We start from the raw sequence: 23,073 nt of genomic DNA, 5'->3' as shown, positions 1-23,073 counted from the left end.
TATATATAAAATAGAGTTTTTCTGATAAAGGCAAAAAAATGAGGAAAATTCTGCCAACCACTACCAAGTACTTACACTTTTATTCAGCTTTCATCTTCCTGCCTTCCCAAAATGATTTGATTGTTTACAACATGTCTTTCTCCAAAAAATGAGAGGTGAAAATATAGGAAAGTAGAGTGATAGTTACCTGAGGCTGGGAAGAGTTGGCAGGGAAGGGGGAGGTATGGTTAATGGGTACTAAAATATAGAAAGAATAAGATCTAGTATTTGATAGCACAACAGGGTGACTATTGTCAATCATAATTTAATTGTACATTTTAAAACAATGTAAAAAGTACAATTGGATTGTTTGTAACACAAAGGATAAACGCTTGAGGTGATGAATGCCTCATTTACCCTTGTGTAATTATTATGCATCATATGCCTATATCAAAATATCTCATAACCCATAAATATATACACCTACTTACTATGTGCCCACAAACTTTTTTTATTAAAAAAAAAGAAAAAAATACATGTTTCTCAGGGTAGGCAATCTCTACTGGCCAATGTATAAAAGACTCTGGGCATTAGGACAAGGTCACATAAAGGATCTTTAAAGGATCTTCTCCAAGATTAACAGTAAGAATATTCAAACTGTGGATTTTGTAAAAGGAAGGGAAGGGGAGGGGAGGGGAGGAGAAGGGAGGGGAGGGGACTGTAAGGAAAAGAAAGGGATGGAGAAGAAATCTGCAGATTAAGAGACTTAAAAAATTAGCCAGACATGGTGGCATGTACCTGTAGTCCTAGGCTGCTTGGGAGGCTGAGGTGGGAGGATCACCTGAGCCTGGGAGGTCGAGGCTGCAGTGAGCTGTGATTGTGCTACTGCACTCGAGCTTGGGCAACAGAGACCCTGTCTCAAAAAATAATAACAACAATTTTTCAATGGTTAAACAAACCATAGTGCTCAACAACGTACACTGGGTAATAAAACTATTTTTAAAAATACAAGACAATTATAGCTATAAAAGTCAGGAGAGTGGTTACTTCTGATTAGAACAGGGCAGGTGGAGGGGCTACTAGGGTATTTGCCAACATTCTGTTTCTTGTCTTGGGTGGTGTTACAAAAGTGCACAACTCACAACATCCCATTAAATTATTCATTGGTTTTGTGTGGTGTTCTGCGTGTCTTATTTTACATCAAATGTATGTTTGCATTTTTAATAGTAACTTAATGTCAAAGTAATTTAATACAAATTAGGTAATTTGTATTATTTATAAATATAGAGGTAAACACCAGAAGTGGCCAAAACAGGCAAGGGTGGTTATTTCTGGGGTATTGCATAGATTATGGATAATGAACTCCTATTTTGCATTGTAAATCTTTTGGTGCCAGATGTATGTACCATGTTGATAAAAAATGACTTTTAAAATAAATTGTCCCAGACCAGGGAAGACTAAGGAGACATGATGAAAAAATGCAGTGTAGTAACCTGGATTGGATCTTCAGACTGAGAGAGAACATCAGTGGAAAACTAGTCAAATCTGAATAAAGTCTGAAGTTGTATTAGTCCGTTCTCACGCTGCTGATAAAGACATACCCGAAACTGGGTAATTATGAAATATAGAGGTTTAATTGACTCACAGTTCTACATGGCTGGGGAGGCTGCCACAGTCATGGCAGAAGGCAAAGAGGAGCAAGTCACATCCTCCATGGTGACAGGGAAGAAAGACAATGAGAGAGCCAAGCGAAAAGGGAAACCCCTTACAAAATCATCAGGTCTCATGAGACTTATTCACTACCACGAGAACAGTATGGGGGAAATTGCTCCCATGATTCCATTATCTCCCACCAGATCCCCTCACAATACATGGGAATTATGGGAGCTACAATTCAAGACAAGATTTGAGTGGGGACACCACCAAACCATATCAGAAGTTTAGTTAAAAATAATGTACCAATGTTGGTTTCCTAGTTTTGACAAATGTATCAAGGTAATGTAAGATATTAAAATTAGGGGAAGCTATGTGAAGAAAATGCAGGAACTCTCTGTAACTTCTCTGCAAACCTAAGTTATTCTAAAATTCAAAATGTATGTTTGCCCTTCTGCCATGTGAGGACACATAAAAGGCGCCATCTATGAGGAATCAGCCCTCACCAGACATGGAATCTGCTGGCACCTTGATCTAGGACTTCTCAATCTCTAGAATTGCATCTTTGTAAACATCTTCACCCCATGATACCCCCACACTGCTTCATCTCATAAAGCAACAGTAACACAAGGCTCTTCTGGGAAACAGACTTATGGTGATGATTTCGAATGGAATTTGAGAAGACCTATTAGGAATAATTGCTTATGATTTCCCCAAGAATTCTAAATGGAATTATTTAACCAGATTATCTAGCTTTATAAATATGAATACACTTACTTTTTATACCTAAGGTGCCAAAAATATTTCAAATAAAAACATAAAAAATATTTTTAAGTTATTTTTATGAGCTGCCTTTTAGATTGTCTTATTACAAAATTTTAGACACACACGTGCACACACACACACACACACACGACAACCAACTAAACCTGTCACATGGGAGATGGGTGAGTCATACATCTGAGTATGTCAAGTACTAGAATGGCTTACTCTGACTTTGGAGTAGTCCAAAAGCTGTAGGGGGGTAAAAGAAAAATTTTTTAGCAAAAATTCACCTTGCAGTTAGTTCCATTTCAAGGTAATGGCAATTTCTTACTCTATCTCTGTTTTGTAGCTGAACTCCTGGAACGTATGGGCCAACCAACTGGAAGCAGAACAGAGTGAGGAAAAAGTTTTAAAGGAGAGAGTCTGACCTGCTCAAGGAACTGAACAAAGCCCAGTGCAGCCAGAACTCAGTGCAAGGAAGAAGCATAGCAGGATAGAAACAGGGATTGGAGTGTGTAGGACCTTAATATGGAACAGCTGACTCCATGAGACGCGGCTGAAGGATGATATGCCCGATGGGAGCACAGTCTGACCCACTGGGTTCAAAGGTCCTTCTGCTCCTGATGTGATAACCTGAGAGGGACCCTACCAAACATGCATCACCTGGATTTACTCATGAGGAAATCTCAGACAAACCCAAATGGGGGAGTGTAGTATAAATTACTGGTCTGTACTCTTCAATGTCACAAAAGACAAAGAAAGCCTGAGATTAAAGAAGGCTGAAGACACATGACAACCAAGTATCTGCCCAGGATTGGATTCTGGAAGAAAATAACTTTTTAGATAGGACATTTTGGGGACACTTGGTAAAATTTGAACTTGGACTGTATAGTAGATAATAGTATTGAATCAGTGTCAAATTTACTGATCATTGTAACTGTGGTTATGGAAGAAAATGTCCTTGTTAAAGGATACAGACTAAAGTACTCAGGAGCAAAGGGTTATGATGTCTCCACCATACTCGTAAATGAATCAGCAACAATAATGTAATAACAGTAATTGTAATAATCAAAATATGCATATATAGAGATAAAACAAATTATTAAAATTGGTAAATCTAGATGAAGGATAGATAGTTGCTTGCTGTCTAGTCTTGCAACTTTTCTGTAGTTTTACAATTTTTCAAAATAAAAAGACAAAAGAAAGCCCTCAGGTTGCTGTGCCATGAATGGATTGAGGAAGCAAGACAGTATGGTGGCGTGGACTAGGGGGTTGGCAATAGACATGAAGCGATACCTCTGTAATTGATGTATACATTGGAGGTGAAGGAATTAACCTGGAGGAATGAAGGAAAGGAGGTGTTTTATTTATACTTGCCATCATCACAAATCTACCTGGTCAGTTTTGTTTTTTTTTTTTTTAATTGGTCTATCAATATAATATCTTTCAAGGTATGACAATAATCATTAAAATCACTATAAGCATAAATGTAAATAAGTATCATCATTCATGTGACTATCACAAACACCACACCAATAACTTATTTCCATTGATATAGTAAATGCTCATGGGTGAGCTGGAACCGTGCCAGAGTCTGGGATTTGGTAGGTGTTAAGGCCATCATCTATGTTCTGGGAGTTCAACTATGAAACAGAGATAGAGTAAGAAATTGCCATTACCTTGAAATGGAAGTAACTGAAAGGTGAAAAATTTGATCAGGTCATAATTTTTCATTCAATAGATGAGAAACTATGTTACTGTTCCTGGTGCTGGTGGTGTTGCTGGTGCTGCTGGTGCTGGTGGTGTTGCTGGTGCTGCTGGTGCTGGGGGTGTTGCTGGTGGTGCTGGTGGTGATGAAAGCGTCCTGCTGGCTCTGACACAGTCAGGCTGCAGAATTCCTGCTCTAGGCATAGTCTGGGTTTGGAATTCACATTCTACTCCTGCTGCACTTTGCCTCCCTCAGTATTTCAGCAGAAACCCACCCTCAGGCTAGAGTGAGTTTATTAATCATTGACGCAGGGATTGTCTGACAGATGAAGAAGATCATTCAAGAGACTTTCAAGTCAAAGCAAGGGGGTGATATAATCCCTTCACTAAGGATTTTGAAATGGTAGCTTCTTATATTCTCTTCTCAAGTCCTAGCCTTCAACTTTCAGATTTCCATGTTTTATCTCAAGAATAGCAGAATAAATTTTGTGGCATTTACAATTTATGTCATATGACTTTGGCAATAATTTCAAGAAAACCCAAATCAAGGAAAAACATTTCAGCAAAAAGACAAGTTTCACAATTAGACCAGTTGGAAATTCTAGACCCTGTTGAAAGGGCAACAGTGGAAAAACAACATTATCAACTTTCAAGCTTCTCTTGGGCCCGGAATACTCAAGAGGAAAGAATTTCAAACACCAGATGAGGACAGACATCAAGCCTATTACACTGTCTTCCAGTAATCTTAAAATTATATCTCAAATTACTATACTTAGATGATGGTTCCAGGCCCTGTGTTCATTAAACAAATGTGAAACTAAAAAAATCTCTTTTGGCATTCATAAAACCAAGTAGTTCTAGGGTTCAGTGTTAGCTCTTGGTCCAAAAGATTTAATGAGTTCCTCTAATTTCCCCAAGCACTTTCTCAGGACGAATTCAACACTTGCACATGGATACAGCTAAGCCTTCCAAGCCTACTGGTGTAAGTCCTTCCTGCCCTATAGGGAAAATTTTTAAGTTTAAAAATGCTGTTTACATGTGTGCAAAGATATTCACTCCAAGGTTTTTGTTGCTGTTGTTGTTGTTTGTGGGTTTTGTTTTCATTTTTGTTTTGAGACAAGGTCTCACCTGTCACTCTGTTGCCCAGGCTGGAGTGCAGTGGCTCAATCATGGCTAATTGCAGCCTCAACCTCCCCGGGCTCAAGTGATCCTCCTACCCCAGCCTCCTGAGTAGCAGAGCATGCACCATCACACCTGGCTAATTTTTATATTTTTTTGTAGAGATGGGGTTTCGCCATGTTGCCCAGGCTGGTCTTGAACTCTTGAGCTCAAGTGATCTACCCCCCTTGGCCTCCCAAAGTGCTGGAATTATACACATGAGCCAGCTTGCTTGGCCTTGCAAGGTTCTATGTATATATAAAAGTAGCTATGGTATATCTATATTATGGAATTATATGCAGTAATTTTTTTTGAGATGGAGTCTCACTCTGTCTCCCAGGCTGGACTGCAGTGGCATGATCCTGGCTCACTGCAACCTCTACCTCCCAGGTTCCAGTGATTCTCCCACCTCAGCCTCCTGAGTAGCTGGGATTACAGGCGCATGCCACAATGCTCATCTAATTTTTTGTATTTTTAGTAGAGATGGGGTTTCACCCTGTTGGCCAGGCTGGTCTTGAACTCCTGACCTCAAGTGATCTGCCCACCTTGGCCTCCCAAAGTGCTGGAATTACAGGCATGAGCCACTGCACCTGGCCCAGTAATTTATTTTAAATGAAGTCACTCTAGTATAGAAAAATCTTTAAGACTATTAAGTTGAAAGAAAGAGCAAGTTGCAGAATAAAACTTAATAATCTTTGTTTTAAAAATTAAAACTAAAAACATATTTATATATCTATGTGCAAATATACATGTGTTAATGCAAAAATGGGTCTGTAAGGGCCTACCACAAACTTTCATTAGTAGTTATCTTTGGGGAAAAAAATGGAACTGGAATAAAGGGGAACTATCGGTTTTCACTCTATTTAACTGGATATTTTTGGTGAATTTTTAAATATGATCATGATTTGTGTGTCAAAATTACTGCATATAATTTCATAATATAGATGTATCATTATTTATTTAAAGAACATTTAGGTCTTTTTGATATTATGTGCAACTTTGCAGTGACTATCTTCACACATATGTAAACAGCACTTTTAACACTTTTCTACATAGAGCAGGAAGGTCTTACACTAGTAGGCTCAGAGGCTTAGCTATCCACATGCAAGTGTTGAATGAGTCAAGTAACGTTATTTTTTTAAATGCATATAGAAGTCAAAATACAAAAATAATAAGAAAAAAAGCCTTGTGAAGATTCTTTTTTATTATGTTTTCCTACCTGTGGACAATAAGCATTTAGTACTTTCATCTTTTAAATAATACAAACATGTTTTAACAAAACCAAACATGTGATCTGACTGGAACTAGGGAAACTCAAGAATGTTTCTGTATAAGAAGTTTCCTGAATGGCTCAGGTAAGAGGTTGCCAAATTGCTATGATTTGGAGCCGTTGGTGTTGCCCAGGCCATCTTCAGTGGATGAGCAGGGGCAGAGAAGGCTGCCCTCACCATGGGCCCACGGACTTTGGGCTCTGAAGAGGTTCTAATAGCTGTGAATCTGGACCTCTGTGAGCACCCACTGCCCCTCTCTGAGTGGGTCCCTGGCACACATGTGAGGAAGGCTTGTGTCAGACAAGACCCTCTGTCCTTCAAGAAGTGCAGAAACGGCACTTGTGAATAAAATGCTGACTTCGTTGGACACCAGCAGCATAATTGGCTCCCGGGGGCAAAATTTGTCCCAAAGCTAGGAATAGAAAAAGTTTGCTCGAAGAACAAGAAGTATGACTTGATGATATCAGCTCTTTCTGCCCTCTCTTTCATTGGCTGACAAAAACAGCATCCATCTATGTGCAAGAGCCCAATCTGCAGGGTTCGTTGCCCTAAAAGAAAAGAAGATATTAGAGCTATTTTTGGAACCAGGCCACAGCAGACACTGTATATGATCCAAAGAGGTGATCATACCTTCAAAGAGTAGAGGAATTAAGCTAAATGGTGTTAGCGCAGTCTCATTTTGTTTCTTAAATTATTGCAGGTAACTTATACTTATTCCTATTTTAAACATGTGCTTCAGTGGAGTGGTTCTTCTATGTTCAGCTAGCTCAGGCCTAATAATGAGTTAATAATAACAAAATAACAGCTAAGACTTTCTAACCACTTACATTCCACCACTGAATGTACGGAATGCACTGAACATAGGCACAGGCATTTTGTTATGTGTTTGACACACTTTATCTCATTTAATCCTCACAACAACACTTAGACATAGGTACTGTTATTATTTCCCATTTTACAGATGAGGAAACTGAGTTTCATACAGTTGGTAAGTGGCTGAGCCAACATTCAAATGTGTGTTATTTTTACTTCAAAGACTGTGCTCTTAACTGCTGTGTTATTGGGGAAAGCTCTATTCTTTCAGATGAACAAAAGCTTGCTTCTAAACCACCTCATCATTTGTACCTGAAATTTGCATCAGGTAGCCTGGGTGGTCACCACAACAAAGGGTTCCAAAAGGACTCTCAGAAAGCTCTTTTAAATCCTGGCCTCAGTGTTCTCATCCCTAGATGGGAATGATAATGAGAGAGAGAACCTATCTCACAGGGTTGTTGGGAGAACCCAATGATCATGTAAAGTACTCAGCTTATTACTCATCGCAGAGTAATTGCTTAATAAATGTGTGAGAAAAATAAATAATATTTGCAAAAGCACACAAGTAAACATATTGGCTGGATTAGCTTGCTACTATAGCTAGAAAACACCTAGCAGAAAGCAGCATCTAAGTCATGGGACACTTCCCATTCTGTAAGTTTTGATAAGGCAGAAGAAAAAAATCTGGATCACAGCCCCCAGGGATCTCAGTGTGTGTTGGGGGCACAGGGAGCACAGAATGTCCAAATAGAGCAGCTTGCTATCATGTCTTCCTAAAGGGAAGGGGATGCCAAAAACAGTTCAGCTCCCGGACTGAAGAAGTCGTGAGAAAGAAGTCCACCTACTTCACGATTTTACTCAGTGCTGACTCGAACCCACCCCTTTATGCCATGGGATGGAGGGGAAAGAAGGGAGGTGGGAATGCTAGGTCCCAGGCAGAACAAGCAGCCACTTTACCCTTTTTTCCATCCTCCTACCAACCACAGTGCTAATTTAATGAAATTTAGTTAAAATGAGTTCAGCACCACTCCAAAGGGGAAAATAAGCCAAGAGAGGGCAGCGGGAAAGGCTGAAAAACGTTTGGGGTGAGGAAATAAAGGAGGCCTTACTTCTTCAATACCAGATTACTGGTTTTCAAACTATGTTCTATGGAACCCTGCTTCAGGGGTTCCACAAATGTTTTCATTAAAGTTTCACTTTTAAAATATAACTTGGCTTAATAACCAACAGATATATTCAACTGTGTTATAAATCAAATTTGAACTCTTTGGTGACTCTAACTGAGGTAATCTGAGAGGTTAACTTATTTTAATGAAAAATCTTAAAAATAAAAGTTTCCCCACTATTTTGATTTTATTGAAAAGATCTTGGAGATTGCAAGGCAGCTGTTTAAAAAACAAAATGAAACACAATATGCAACCATGTATCAGTGCAAACTTGAATTTTCATAATTCCATGTGAGTGAAATAAAAGTTCAGATGTAAATTGGGTGCTGAGACCAATAAAAGAATACTATTGTCACTGACAATCCTTAATTTCAAAATTTCATGTTCCTCAGATAGTTGCACTGTTCTCATTCTAAAAATAATTTATAAAAGGAATGTATACTAATAAAATGCCATATAAAACACCATATATATACAAGTGGTCAACAGATATATGAAAAGATGCTTAACATCACTAAGCATCAGACAAATGCAAGTCAAAATCACAATGAAACATCACTTCATGCCTGTCAGGGTGGTTATTTTCAAAAAGTTGAAAGATAATTGTTGGTAAGGATGTGGAGAAAAGAATCTGCTATGGTTTGAACCTGTCCCCGAAAAAGCATGTGTTAGTAACTTAACCCCCAATGCATCAGTGTTGGGAGGTAAGGCCTAATGGAAGGTGTTTAGGTTATGAGGGCTACACCCTCATGAATAGATTAATGCAGATAATAAAGTGCTTGAGGCCGTGATTTTGACCTCTTGTTCCCTCTCGCTTGCACTCTCTTCCCCTTCCACCTTCCACTGTGGGATGGCACAGCACTAAAGCCCAGGCCCAGAGGTGGGCCCCTTGATCTTGGACCTCTCATTACTTCAGAACTGTAAGAAGTGAATCTCTGTTCTTTACAGCTTACCCAGTCTCAGCTATTTTGTTACAAGCAGCACAAAATGGACTAAGACAGACACCTTATATACTGCTGGGGGGAAGGTAAAGTGGTACAGTCATTACACAGAAAAAAGAATGGAGGTTCCTCAAAAAATTAAAAACAGAAATACCATATGATCCAGCAGTCCCACTTCTGGGTATATATCCAAAGTATATAAACTCGGTAACTCTCAAGACATATCTGCATTACCACTTCACTGCAGCATTATTTACCGTAGCCAAGATGCAAAGCATCCTAAGTGCCCATTGACAGATGAATGGATAAATACATGTCATTCACACACACACACACACACACACACACACACACACACACACACACACATATATATATATATAACGAAATATTATTCAGCCTTCAAAAAGGAAGAAATCCTGTCATTTGCAAGAATATGAATGAACCTGGAGGACATTATGCTAAGTGAAGTAAGCCAGACATAGAAAGGCAAATACTGCATGATATCACTTATATGTGGAATCTAAAAAACTGGAACTCATAAAAACAGAGTAGAACGGTGGTTAATAGGGCTAGAGAAGGGGAAAATGAGGAGGTATTAGTCAAAGGTTACAAATTTCAGTTTAAGGTGAGTAAATTCTTAAAATCTAATATATAGCATGGTGACATAGTTAATAATAATGGATTATATGCATGAAATTTGCTGAGATCTCAAATGTTCTCATCACACATACACAAGAGTATTTGCTAATTAACTGTAGTCGTCTCACAATGTGCACATATGCCAAACCATCCTGTTGTACACTTTAAATATATACAATATTTATTTGCCTATCATACCTCAATAAAGCTGAGGAAAAATATGCCATATACACACAATTAGGTTCTACATTAGATTTTATTTTTCAAAAAGGTTGTGCTACTGAAACAAGAGCTTGAAAACAGCGCTAGATCATTTGGGTGATGGACTGGAGAGGGTGAAATTCTATATATAAGACCCTTTGGTTTCTGCTCTACCTCCTGATTGCTAAGACCAGCTCTTTCTCTTTCCTTGCCCCAACCCCTGCAGTTCAGGCCTCCACATGCTTCTTTGAGCAGGCACCAGGGAGAGCTGGAGATTTCAAGAGCTACAATTGAGCTTGCACTCCCTTCCTCCTGCAAGCGCCCACCACACAGAATAGTGACTCTGCTTCTACTCTGGGACAACGGTCACCAGTCCCTCCTTTTTTACTTTAGGTAAAACCAACTTGAAAAGTGATGCAAGCAAGTATTGATAAGATCTCAGGGCTTCTATTTCCTGTATTTTAAATCTATTTTAAAATACATTCTATTTCCTTATCTTGACTTTGAACTGTTTTCCAGGAACTGTCTTTCCACTCTAGCATTCTTTGATTTAATGCATTGATCAGTAAAATCTTCTAATGACATGCCACAAGAGAAAACATCAACAGGAAAGGGGCAAGACAAACAGAAACTTTGAGTCTGGCCCCATCCTTTTGGGAAAATTTCAGAAAAGTAAGGGTAGACGGAAAAGTGAAAACCTAGAAGGCGTGTAAAACAGCTGTGAGAGGTAGAAGTTGTCACTTTTGCATATGTATATTCATAGAACTATATTCTATAATCTATATTAGTTATAAAGTGCTATTGTTTCATTACAATTTTCCAAATAAATGTGGTTACTTCCTTATACTGTAGCTTCAGTCTCATTATTTTTTATATGATTTAGCCATTGTAAAAGTTAAGGACATTTCAACAATTAAATCTCTGCATCACAAAAAATGTTTTTGCATTTATGCTAATGATTATGTTACTTCAAGTTAGAGGATGACAAAATACATGGAAAATCCCTTAGAGTTGGTTGTCAATCTAAACCACATCAACACTTCATACATTTGTCCTTTATGGGTTTAGAGATCCTGAATAGTTGAGGGCCTGTTCATTTGATAACTTTCCAGTACCATCTGAAAATTCCAGCAGTCTGAAACAAGATTGGCTATAATTAACTGTTGAAGCTGAGTCGTGGGTTCACAGAGGTTCAGTATTCTATTCTCTCTACTTCTGTACATGTTTTAAATTCCCCATGATAAAGTTTTAAAAAGAAACTATATCTATTTTAAATCTATTTTAAAATACATTCTATCAGGAAGATTTCTTTAAATTTTAGTGTGACAGAAGTCACTCACTCACCAGCCATGCCTAAGAAGAATGCATTAAATCTCTGCTTCCTTCAGCTCTGCTTCGCCATTTTTCTCTCTTGAATATTCTCCTTACACTTCCATCACTCACTTATTCACAACACTTGTTCTCAGAATGTCACTATAGACTTTTTATTTTTTTGAGACAGGGTCTTGCTCTGTCACCCAGGCTGGAGTGCAGTGGCACAATCATGGCTCACTGCAACCTCTACCTCTCCAGGCTCAGGTGATCCTTCCACCTCAGCCTTCCAAGTAGCTGGAACTTCAGGTGCATGCCAAGAAGTCTGGCTAATTTTTCTAATTTTTGTAGAGATGGGGGTTTCACCATGTTGCCCAGCCTGGTCTCAAACTCATGGGCTTAAGCAATCTGCCTGCCTTGGCCTCCCAAAGTACTGGGATTACAGGTGTTAGCCACCATGCCCGGCCGACTTTCTGTCCAATACTCCATTCCTCCATATACGCAAATGGAGAAAAAAATCCTGTACCTAATGTAATTAAAGTTCTATTATGTAGCTTAGAGTCTGGGGTCAGCAGACATAATTACAAATAAATGCTTCTAGCAAAAATAATGAAAGCTTCAAAATGCAAAACTATTTTCCAGAAATTCTAAAACAGTAAATGAGTTCCTATCCCACATCACTTTTTCTAAAACGATAAATGAGTCCCTATCCCATATCACTTTTGAGAGGCCTCACAGTTTTTGCCTACAAAAATCAATAGCTTGCAAAAAATTGTAACCAAAACTTGAATAGCAGAAACAAAACAGGATATTTGTTCTCAGGTAGGGGAGGACTATAAGGATTAAAATTATGCTTTGCCACTTTAGTTGGCTTGCCATGGGGCTCTTTTCCTGTACCTCCCAAAATCAGAAAGTGGCTCTCAGATCTTTTATTTAAACGCTTACATTGATTTCTCCATTTTCTTTCTTTTCTTCTTCTGTTCTTCTGTGAAAAGAAAAGAAATTTTCAGGACCTTCCCTATTTATTATGCCGAGGTCAAAAGTTAAGCCGTGGAAACTGAGCCACAGTTGTTTTTCTTCTCTGGTGAATGACTGTTGCTTCTTGATCTTTGTGTTGAGATGTTATATATTAACCAGACTCCCTAATCTTTATTCAAACTTAGGCTACATGAGATAAAGACCCTCATGATTTGTACCTCTTTACAATGAGATGTTAAGCAATCCTTTGGAGTGTAATCAACAGTAGCCAATCAAATCTTATATCTCTGTGTTAGCCTTTGTATGGAGAATGTTGTGATTCTGTTCTACACCTATTTTTGCCTATATAAACAATCTTCACTTATCCCCACACTGGGAGCACCAATAATCATTCTCTGGTGTCCGGGTGTGCCTTGACAGCTACCCTCAATCTTTGCACTTAAACTATTTTAATTGGATCCTGACTCTTTTAAATTATTTCAGGTTGACCTTTCCTTTCCTGCTTTATAACATTAAAAAGCTAAATAGGAATAAGAATCACTTCTCCTCTCTTTTTAGATTTCTCCACATTAGCCCCACATCTCCTTGCCACACATTTGTTTTAACTGGACAACCCTTTCTAGGCACCAGCTTCAGAGAGGGACAGGACACTGTCTTCATGGAGAATGTCTTCTTCTCCCTTTTCATGATCTCTTGTTCCATTGCCCTGTCTTGCAGAAAGGTAAGGGCTTAACTTCAGCCTTGGTTTGGATTCAAGATCACTGTTGTCACATTTGGGATTTTTTTTTTTTTTTAAACAAAACACATAGACAAGTAATGTAAGTAAAGTAAGAGCAAGACTTGCACAACAGCTCTTTTGAGGACAATCAGGAGGTGTTAGTGGGCCCTTCAAACTAGAGGGCACCGGACCCTGTCCCTGCATCTTCAGTCATCTCTACTGCCACCTGCCCTATCCACACCAGGATCATCCCTCCCCACCCCAGCCCTATGATTCTGGAAAGCTCTTGAGCACATATAACAGGATCCAGACAGAACTTGGAATTTCTGTTGGAGCAAATTGGAATTCCTGAAATTGACTGAACCCTCCATACAGAGGGAGCTCAGTCCCCATCTCCTCTGTTTCAGGCCTTGCCTCAAATAGTGGTTCTGACCCCTCAGGAAAACAAGGGTTCGAGACACAGACACACCTGAGCCCGAGGGACTCTAAGGGGAGGTGTGAAGGTGCCAGGAACTATGAACAATGAGCAAAGCATGTCAGTCTTACCAGGCCATGCCCACCATCACACTACATGCTTTCCAGCATTTCTATTCATGACAAACCTGCTTTGACCTTGTTTTACAGGTTAGGAAAAACTGAAGTCCAGATTTCTCCAGTTACTTGTAAGAAGCCTCCTTTGGTGTCTGGGCCAACACCACCAACTCCGTGGGCAGGAGGAGTTGCTGCAGATCAATGAGGCGCCAGCATACCAGTAGCCATCCTATTTGTGTGTATGATGCTCCTTTCCCCCTTGCCCTCATGAGAACAGCAGACCTCAGGAAATGACTTCTCAGTCTAGCACTCTCCAGTCAGACCACTAGGAACACAACTGTGGTTGAACAAATGCTCAGTGCACTGAGAGACCACACACTCTGGGGGACTGTGGGGCATCTCGTAAGCGGCTGTCAGAAAGAACTCTGAGGATGGAGACCTTGCTTAGGTCATTCATGGGAGTGTTCCGCGGATAGGGGTGTGCTTTGTATTGGGTGCTGTCAGGAAGTGGGGGAGATGATCTGATTGAGATCGCAGTAAATCTCATGTAGCACAGATGAAAGCACAGCTAAAATGGGAACTGGTGATGAGGAGAGAGGGGGATGTTTGTGATTTCGTGGTTTATACAGTGACCTTGTGTTTGTCTATGCTGGGATGAAATTATGAAGTGGTCTTGTTTTTCGTCTCACTTCATCACAGTCACGGCATGACCTTGTCTAAGGCTGGTGTTCTGTGCGATTTACATCAAACAAGAAACACCACAGCCCAGCGATGAGCGCCAGGATGGCTCCGGACAACATCAGAGGGCGGCTGTCTCAGGCTAGCCCCTGGCTGTCAGGGGATGCTTGTTTTTCTCACGTCTTCAGCGTCGTATTTCATGCCTAGGAAATGTTAGGAAATGTTGTGGGGAATAAATGAAACAGTAGAGCCTATTTCCCAGAACTATTTATGACTTAAGTAGCTAATATTATATACTTTCCACTGTGTTGCCAATTGGTCTCTCCCCCTTGGGGACTGCTGGGGAAAATGGCCCCCTCCACCAACTACCACTCATTAGCATCCTACCCCAATACTATGTCCAACATCTGAGTTAGGCAAACCAGGAAGCAAAGGCTAGGACTGAACTAGGATCTCATGCCTCCTGATCCTTTGCTTTCCCATACGCTAGGGGGATTGCATCGGCTGGTGACCAACCCACACTGGAACCTGAACGCCATTGAATTGAATCTAAAATTCCATGGGAGAGCGAGGTCAGGGAAGCAACAGAGAGGGCAGAGAATGTGTAGGTTTCCTGTCAGCGAGGGACAAAGTGGGGTTTACCTGGGTCCCAGCTAACCTTGCAAAGCACACACACACGCACACACACACACGTGTTGGGCAGGTGTTGCGGCAAGACCCAAGGCTAGAAGCTAAGCAGTACTAGGAGCCTTAACCTTATTCCCCTCCTCTTACTCCCGAGACTCACAGCCCCTTATTCTTCTACATCGTGTATACATTTCCATCTGAGGGGAGGCTGTATGGTGAATTCATTCTTCATAAACCTTCACAGACTCCTCAGATGACATAATCAGTTAAAAGACCAAGTCAATCATTAGCCATGCAGGCAGAGAGTTTTCTCTCCATTCTACAGCCTTCACCCTTCTGCTGAAGTCTCATACATCTGTGAAAGGAAAAGAACATCTCGGGACCCCAAACTCACTATACCAAAGAAAAAAGTTAAGCTTGGAAGCTGAGTCACAGAAAACTGTCTTTCCTTTTGTTCCTAAACAGATAGCAAAAAGAGGCCATGTCTCCCCAGGTGGCCTCCTGCAATATGGGACAAGAGGAGAATAGAAATCATCCCCACTGCCCACCTTGAGATAAATGCATATTTGACTTTTCTATTGTTTATCTTTTGTAAAGTGCAGTTTTACTGAGTAGGAGACATACATAATTTACTGTTCCTCTACCTATTCCTTTCCACACGCAGCATGTGAATTCAGATTCAGCGAGTGTGAATTAAAGCCTCCTAAGAATATGACCATACTCTCCCTCTTTTTTTTTTCTTTCCTCTTTCCTCCTCCTGCCTACTTTTCCCCTTTAAATACTGAAGCCCTCAGACTCCTCTTTGTAAAAAGTAGGGGCCATAGATCATACTGTGGCTTTCGTCTCTTTTCCCTGGTGTATCTTCAACTTTGGCAAAATAACCTGTACATTAATTGAGACTTGGCTCAGTCCTTTTCTTTGGTTTACATGTCGAAGCTGGCACATATGACATACTTAGCCTAGCAATTTATACTTAATATTTCTTCTCCGGGCTTTGGGGTAGCACAGATAGAACAATATACCGAAGCCATTTCTCTTCAAAGAGTTTTCAAACAATTTATTTCACAGGAGAGGTGGAGGTCAGTCTTCTTCACACAAGTGTTATAACCCATTAAAAAATTATCTTTCTAATCTCCTCAGAGTGGAAAACAGGTAATTCTCAACCTGGAGACAAGCTCTAAAGTACAGAGATATCACCTGCTGCAGGAGACGTGAAGGCTCACTCTTAAAGTTTTCTCGCATTTATTTTCCATTTTCTTAGCATGGAATGTTCTTTCCAGCAAGGTCCATTAAGAGAGAGTGAAATATGAATACAGCTGTATTGGATTCCTGAGGAGGACTTGATCAAATACATAGAAATGGTGGCTTCAATGATCAAATTATTTTGCTTCTAGCCAAGTCGGATACAAGTCTCCGTTTTCTTTTCAAAGCTCCCTTATGCTGAGAGGAAGTAAGAACAGAATCAGACTGCAATCTAAACACAAGTGCCTGAACTCCTTTTCCATGAAGAGTTTCTGTAGAACTCCACACTGCCTTAAGCACGACCTCACTCTTTCTCTCACTCTTGGGAGAGAACAAAGTGAAAGATGCATCCGTGTAATTGACAACCTGAGTACGACCCCACCAAGGTTAATACATAGTTTATTATAATCATGTGGGAATTAAGCACACAATTAGAAGTCTTTTCTACACAATCTAACATCATTTCTGACTCTGTTATCTCATAGCCAAAATGAAGTTACTTTTCCTTTGTAAGCTCCTAATGTCTTTCGTTCAAATCACTTTAAAACATAAAGGAACCTTAAAAAGCAAACACAGGTTGATGCACCAATAAACCACTTATGTCCTATCTTATTTCGGTAAGTCTACATAGGCTCTAATTATCTGGTCATAATGTAAACAGATTGTTTAGAAATAACAGATACTTGATTCATAAAGCCCACTGTTGAGGCTTTCATGATACTGGCTCTTTTAACATGAGAAGAGGCAAAACGTGATTCATTGCTGCAACATAACCGATTTATACTTTGTTTTTCAAAATGTGTTGTCCCTGAGCTGGAAGGCAGGCTGGGAAGAGCGTGGGGCTCCCAGGAAAAAGGATGGGGTGGCTTCATCCAACAGTGCCACCTGCACCACCGGTGAGGCTGGGGCTGAATACCAAACTGTGCTGATTTGCAAGGAGTTTCCCCAACAAGTATTATTTCCACAACTTAATTTTAAATTTCTTTCTCACCCAGACTTTTCTGAGACAAAAAATGAGTCTGTAAGAGGGACCCAATCTGTGTCACCTTTTTATCCGCCAGCTCCTGTCACAATGCCTAGAATGTAATAGTTGCCAAACAAATGCCTAATTAAAAATCTCTCCACTTGGGGCATCTTCACAAAAAGTCTACATGGGCTATCTTTAGTACTAACCCCACAACCAAAATTTTCCCTCAGTAAAAGAAAAATGACTGATATGGTTTGGCTGTGTCTCCACCCAAATCTCATGTTGAATTGTAATCCCCAGTGTTGGAGGCGGGGCCTGGTGGGAGATGATTGAATCATAGGTGATTTAGCACCATCCCGCTAGTACTGCCTTGTGACTGAGTTCTCACGAGATCTGGCTGTTTAAAAGTGTGTAACTCCAGCCGAGCAAGGTGGCTCATGCCTGTAATCCCAGCACTTTGGGAGGCTGAGGCACCTGAATTCAGGAGTTCCAGACCAGCTTGGCCAATGTGGGGAAACTTTGTCTCTACTGAAAACACAAAAATTACCCGGGTATAGTGGCACATGCCTGTAGTCCCACCTACTTAGGAGGCTGAGACAGGAGAATCGCTTGAACTTGGGAGGCCGAGGTTGCAGTGAGCTGAGATCACAACACTGCACTCCAGCCTGGGTGACAGTGAGACTCCATCTTAAAAAAAAAATAAGAAAGAAAAGTGTGTAATCCCTCCCGCTTTGTTCTTTTCCTCTTGCTCCTGCCACATAAGATGGGCTTGCTTTCCCTTTGCTTTCTGCTGTGATTTTAAGTTTCCTGAGGCCTCCCCCAAAACAGAAGCCTGTACAGCCCATAGAACCATGAGTCAATTAAACCTCTTTTCTTCGTAAATGACCCAGTCTCAGGTATGTCTTTATAGCACTGCCAGAATGGACAAATACAATGACTTAGCAAATATTTTTATCTTCATGTAAATATAAGGCAATGGAAATGGAATGCTTCATTTTTTTTCAGTAAAGGTATTTTAAGTATCAATACAAAGAGAGGAAAGGAAATTTGAAGAAATGGGAAAATACGTTCTCTAGAATTTGTGTCACCTTGGTAGTGACAGGCCTATCCTATAAATCCCACTGACAAAGTGAGGCCTAGGAAAGAAAAACACATTCCCAAGAAGATCTTCTCTTCCTCTGGCCTTCATGGCAGACAGATGTGACTTTCCCAACAGTCTCTGTTTCAGCTCAGTCAGGTTCAACTGCACTGCCCTGAGAAGATGGACAGCAGTTGGGAGACTCAACACTTACTGGCACATTCCCTGCTCTTGGTCTGTGAGGTTTTATTCCCATAAATGGACCCAAGCATGTATTCAGATGACAATCTGTCCACCCACAGATGCCCTGAGTGACTGATGCGGAAAAGCAGCCCTACCCGTGATTACTGTAGGCTTCCCTGTGGCCACATGGCATGGACCTGTGCCTGCCCCCCTTTTGGGGCAGGGAGTGGTGTGAACTCACCTGAGGATTTCTGAAGCTGGGGGTTCCCCGTGGCTCAGAAACAGGCCCAGAAGTCAGCTGGCTATCAGGACACCAGGGACCAACCACACTCCTACTCCTTTCTAGAAACCAGATGCTGTAGGCTGCCTCCTTATTTGGGGAATGGATCTTTCATTTCATAACTGGTTAAGGGGATTTTATATGCAAAGTCCCCAAAAAGAAATTCACTGTGATGCCTAGTTAACTATCCCTAACTTCTTTTCACTGATATTCTCAATTTGCTATTCTCCAGATACTGTTCCCTGAATTAAATTCTGTTGATCTTTCTCACTCAAAAAAGTGATGAGTTATCTCCAGAACATTGATTTTTATCAACCTTGAGAGTAACGCTGCCTTTATATATTATAGTGACCAGAATGTTCTGTACATTTCCACTGCTTCAAAATTAAGTTTGTAATAATTACTTGGACATAAGACCTGCCACTGACTCACGCTTTATAAAAATGATTTTAAGTCCATGTGTGTAGCATTACCCGGATATAATTCTCTAGAAAGAGAATTTCCATTTTATTCATTTATTTAATTTTTGCAAACAATTTTAGAGGCAGGGTGTTAAACTGATTAAAATTTCACAAGATTGACATTATTGCTTAAAGTGCTTGAATTGGTTACATTTTTAAAAATTAAGGTACAGATTATTTTAAATAAAAACTACAATATTTTTAGCAACAAAATAATAGGAATGCCACACAAATACAGTAACTATTTTGGTTACACAGAAATGGAAGCCAAAAATAAATTAATGTAATACTGGAAAACAGAAATTTAATTAGGCAGAAAAGTAAGAAATAATTTTCCCTGACCCATGCCATTTACATGAGTTCATTACAATAGTGCTGATAAATGCCTTGACCATATAATAGCAAACAAGGGCAAAACATTTAGTGCACAATATTTTAATACACATGAATATACAAAGTTGATCAAAATGCAATGTTGAAAGATAAAATCCATCTGTAATAAAGCTACACTCCAATACCTAAAATAAGCCCTAAGCTCCAGTTAGAACATAGATCATTATTCGGCATGCCCATGAAATTAAGGGTATCCATGAAAATAATTGCATAGGGACCATTGCTGACATTTTTTCCCCATTTTATCTTAAATCCAAAATATACCAGGCCATAAAACCAAATATGACTGACTTCCTATTCAAACTAATGCCCTGCTTGTGTTGTGCCTCAGTCTCTTCAGACCAGTCCACTTCCTATGACCATAGAAGGGAAAATGCACCAACACAATAGGACTGGATGCCAGCATTTTACCAACATTTACTTTTAAACACATGATTTTTTAGCATTTTTTATGCCATAACCTAGAGGCTAAACTAGTAAGTAACCAATAAAGCAAATGTTCCTTCTGTTTTTTTTTAAGTGTAAAACACTGTAACTTATTTTATAACACCCAGCAGTTAAAAGAAATACAGCAGGCCTACTCACTTCTGCAGATGACACAGGAAATCCTTGGCCGTTGGAGGGAATACTGAGGAGCCTTTGGGCTATTGCTGACCTCAGAATGGTCTCACATCTCCCACACCATTTCCTGTTTTACACTATGAATGAGGGATGTAAACTAAAAGTGTTTGCATGTTACCGTCTTTACATAAAGAGACATGATTGGGAAAAACTTGTAGCTGCCTAGTGTTTGTTTCATTTATTGAGGAGGAAGAGTGAAAAAATTAGCAGATAGCTCTAAATTTTAAAAAGCTGATGGAGTGTTGCTGGAGAAGTGTGTTTTGGTCTTTTTCCAATCTTCTTTTTCTGCACCACACAATTGTTTTAATGTCTTTGCAATATTTTCTTAGACTTACCCTTTTTCGTTCCAAAAATCTATCCATGAATGCTGAATTTTAACTGACTCTTTCTATTAAAAGGAATTACTTTGATTAAATCACTGGGAAAAACATTTTGCACAACCAAATAGAAAAGAAATATCCTGAACTTATGACTGAGCATTTAAACATTACTTCTACAGGCTTCCAATTGAAATATTTTTTCTAATAAATTAGCTTCAACAGTTGTTTCAAAGATAATTTTAATAGCTTTTCTTATGAATCAGTTCCAATATATTAGAGGCCAACCATCATTTTCTTAAAACTTTGTAACTTGCAGTCAAATATATGGATTCTATGTAGTACAAACATTTTCCTACATTAATCACCTTCAGTCGGAAACTGCCTCTCCTTAAAAGGAGACAAAGACTCACCTTCCAGGTAGTGATTACTGCATAAGTTTCATGGAGAGAAAAACAATGCTTATAAATGTGAAATTGCCTCTAAACAAGGCAAGGTACATTTCCATCACTGTATAAAACAATAACATGAAGATCACCCTGTTTTGTCTTCTCCAGTGAAAAGTAAAACATTTCACTTCAAGCATAAACAAATGAAATGTTGGCATGCTTACTTAAGTTCTGAGCAATAAACAGTTCAAGATATTTCAAAGATAAGAAATCCAGTTTTCATCTAGATAAAGTGCTATCCTCTTCATTGTTGCAAAATGGCCACTAACATTTTCCATTTCAATTTTAGTTCACATTATGCCCAAAGTTTGCATGTTCATTAGCGGATGCATTAGGTAACAAAAATATGTTCACAGTTTATTATAGTGTATGGAAGTTACATGACTTCCAAAGGAAGCCAAGATCTAAGACTCAAAAACCAGCTCAACGGCAAAACACCAAACGACCCTTTTAATTAAAGGTACCAATATTCAAATGCTCTAATAAATACATATATAACAAAAGTGAAAAAAGTAACTATAGTGAGATGAGGTTCTTCCAAAAAAATTCTGTCTTGTCAAGCATTTTAGGAGTCTGAGCCAAAGAAACAGCGCCATTTTGTTCATTCCTCCCCCTGCCCACGGACACTTCCTTTGAGCCACCTTCATACCCAGCTAACTCTGGTATTCCCTCTAGGGAAGGTTCTGTATCAGCCCTGGGACTCGCCAGTGCCTCAGTAAACAGACGGACTATATTAAAAAGTTAAGTTGTACAATGTGCTGATGGCTGGAAAGATGCAGTACCTTTGTTATTCCTGATAAGGAACAATGCCGTGCTGACTAGCTAAGGTGAGGTTTGCCAGCCCTGCAGTCACTGACTGTGACACATCAGCAGGATTGGAAAGATACCTTGAAAAGCTTAGCAGTGTCGGATACAGGATAAATACAATTCACAGGGCCTCACAAAAGTGTCACTGAAAATAAACAACATAGAGTTATTTTCCTGAAACTTGGGTTTTGGTAGAAATGTACGAAAATAACTTTTCATTGTCCACAAAAACTTCCCCCTCTTGGCTTTGCCTGCCCTGAGCCTTCTTAGCCCCTGGAATTCTAATGGCTAGGTCAGCACAGCCTAGTGCCAATGCCAGCCAACACCAGCCACCGCGGACAGCTTCTCTTCACCCTGTTTCATGTGAAGGATGATTTTAGTATTGAGGTTACTCACTTTTCAACATTTTCACTTGCACAAACTTAAAGCTACAGTTGCACCCCTAAAAGGTGAATATCTACCCAATTCTTCTGTCCTTTTATCAGAAAAGAGGCAGAGAAGCTGAAAATGGGTAGCAATGCTTCCAGGGACAAGTTAAAGGAATGCACTGTAAGAAGATCCTGGAAGCCACAGAAGTTTAGCAAACACCTAAAATAGACCATAGACATTCATAGGAAATGTCATTCTAATACAGCCAGACATAATGAATGGCATAGCTTTCACCCAGTCCTAAAATTAGCAACTGTTATTCATACAAATCAGACTACAATCTGATTGCAGTTAACTCTACGTCAGACTGAAATAAAACCAAGAGTAGTGCTGCATGTAAAAACACAAAAGGAGAGAGTCTAACTCGGCCAGACCATTGAGACTCAGAGTGATACCATTAGTGGGCCACTGGGGAAGAAGAAAGACTGCAGAGAAACCAGGTAATAGTGCTTTGAACATTTTCCCCCACTTGACTCAGTTCCACAGTTCTTTAAGTTACTCTCTTGACTGATAGAATAAAATATATCCAGATTCTGAATTTTTTGATATATCTGATGTCAGGCCATAGAATTCTTCAATAGCTTGAGCATCTATTTTCTGCAATAAAGGAGAAAGAAAACAATACAATTATATAATATGATTCCTGGGGAAAGGAGATAAAAACTAATGGAATATATATTAAAATGCAAGGAGGACAATTTGTTATG

General features: G+C 39.6%; 1 protein-coding gene across 8 annotated transcripts in view; it reads right to left on the bottom strand.

Annotated features, from left to right (window-relative positions):
* The window catches only part of USP46 (ubiquitin specific peptidase 46), a 123,580-nt gene that overhangs the window by 28,439 nt on the left and 72,068 nt on the right, over positions 1-23,073 (bottom strand). For 3 of the 8 annotated variants that reach the window (XM_028848003.2, XM_015138655.3, XM_028848004.2), the window contains one exon: positions 19,389-22,963. The exons of 1 other annotated variant lie outside the window; for it this stretch is intronic. In XM_028848003.2, the coding sequence (XP_028703836.1) occupies positions 22,862-22,963 (102 nt within the window). In that variant the 3' untranslated portion in view covers positions 19,389-22,861. 8 annotated transcript variants of the gene reach the window in all.

The sequence above is a fragment of the Macaca mulatta genome, chromosome 5, assembly GCF_049350105.2.
Source record: "Macaca mulatta isolate MMU2019108-1 chromosome 5, T2T-MMU8v2.0, whole genome shotgun sequence".
In the NCBI taxonomy this organism is placed as follows: Eukaryota; Metazoa; Chordata; class Mammalia; order Primates; family Cercopithecidae; genus Macaca; species Macaca mulatta.
Note: the sequence above shows the minus strand (reverse complement) of the source record. Positions and strands in the feature narration are given on the sequence as shown.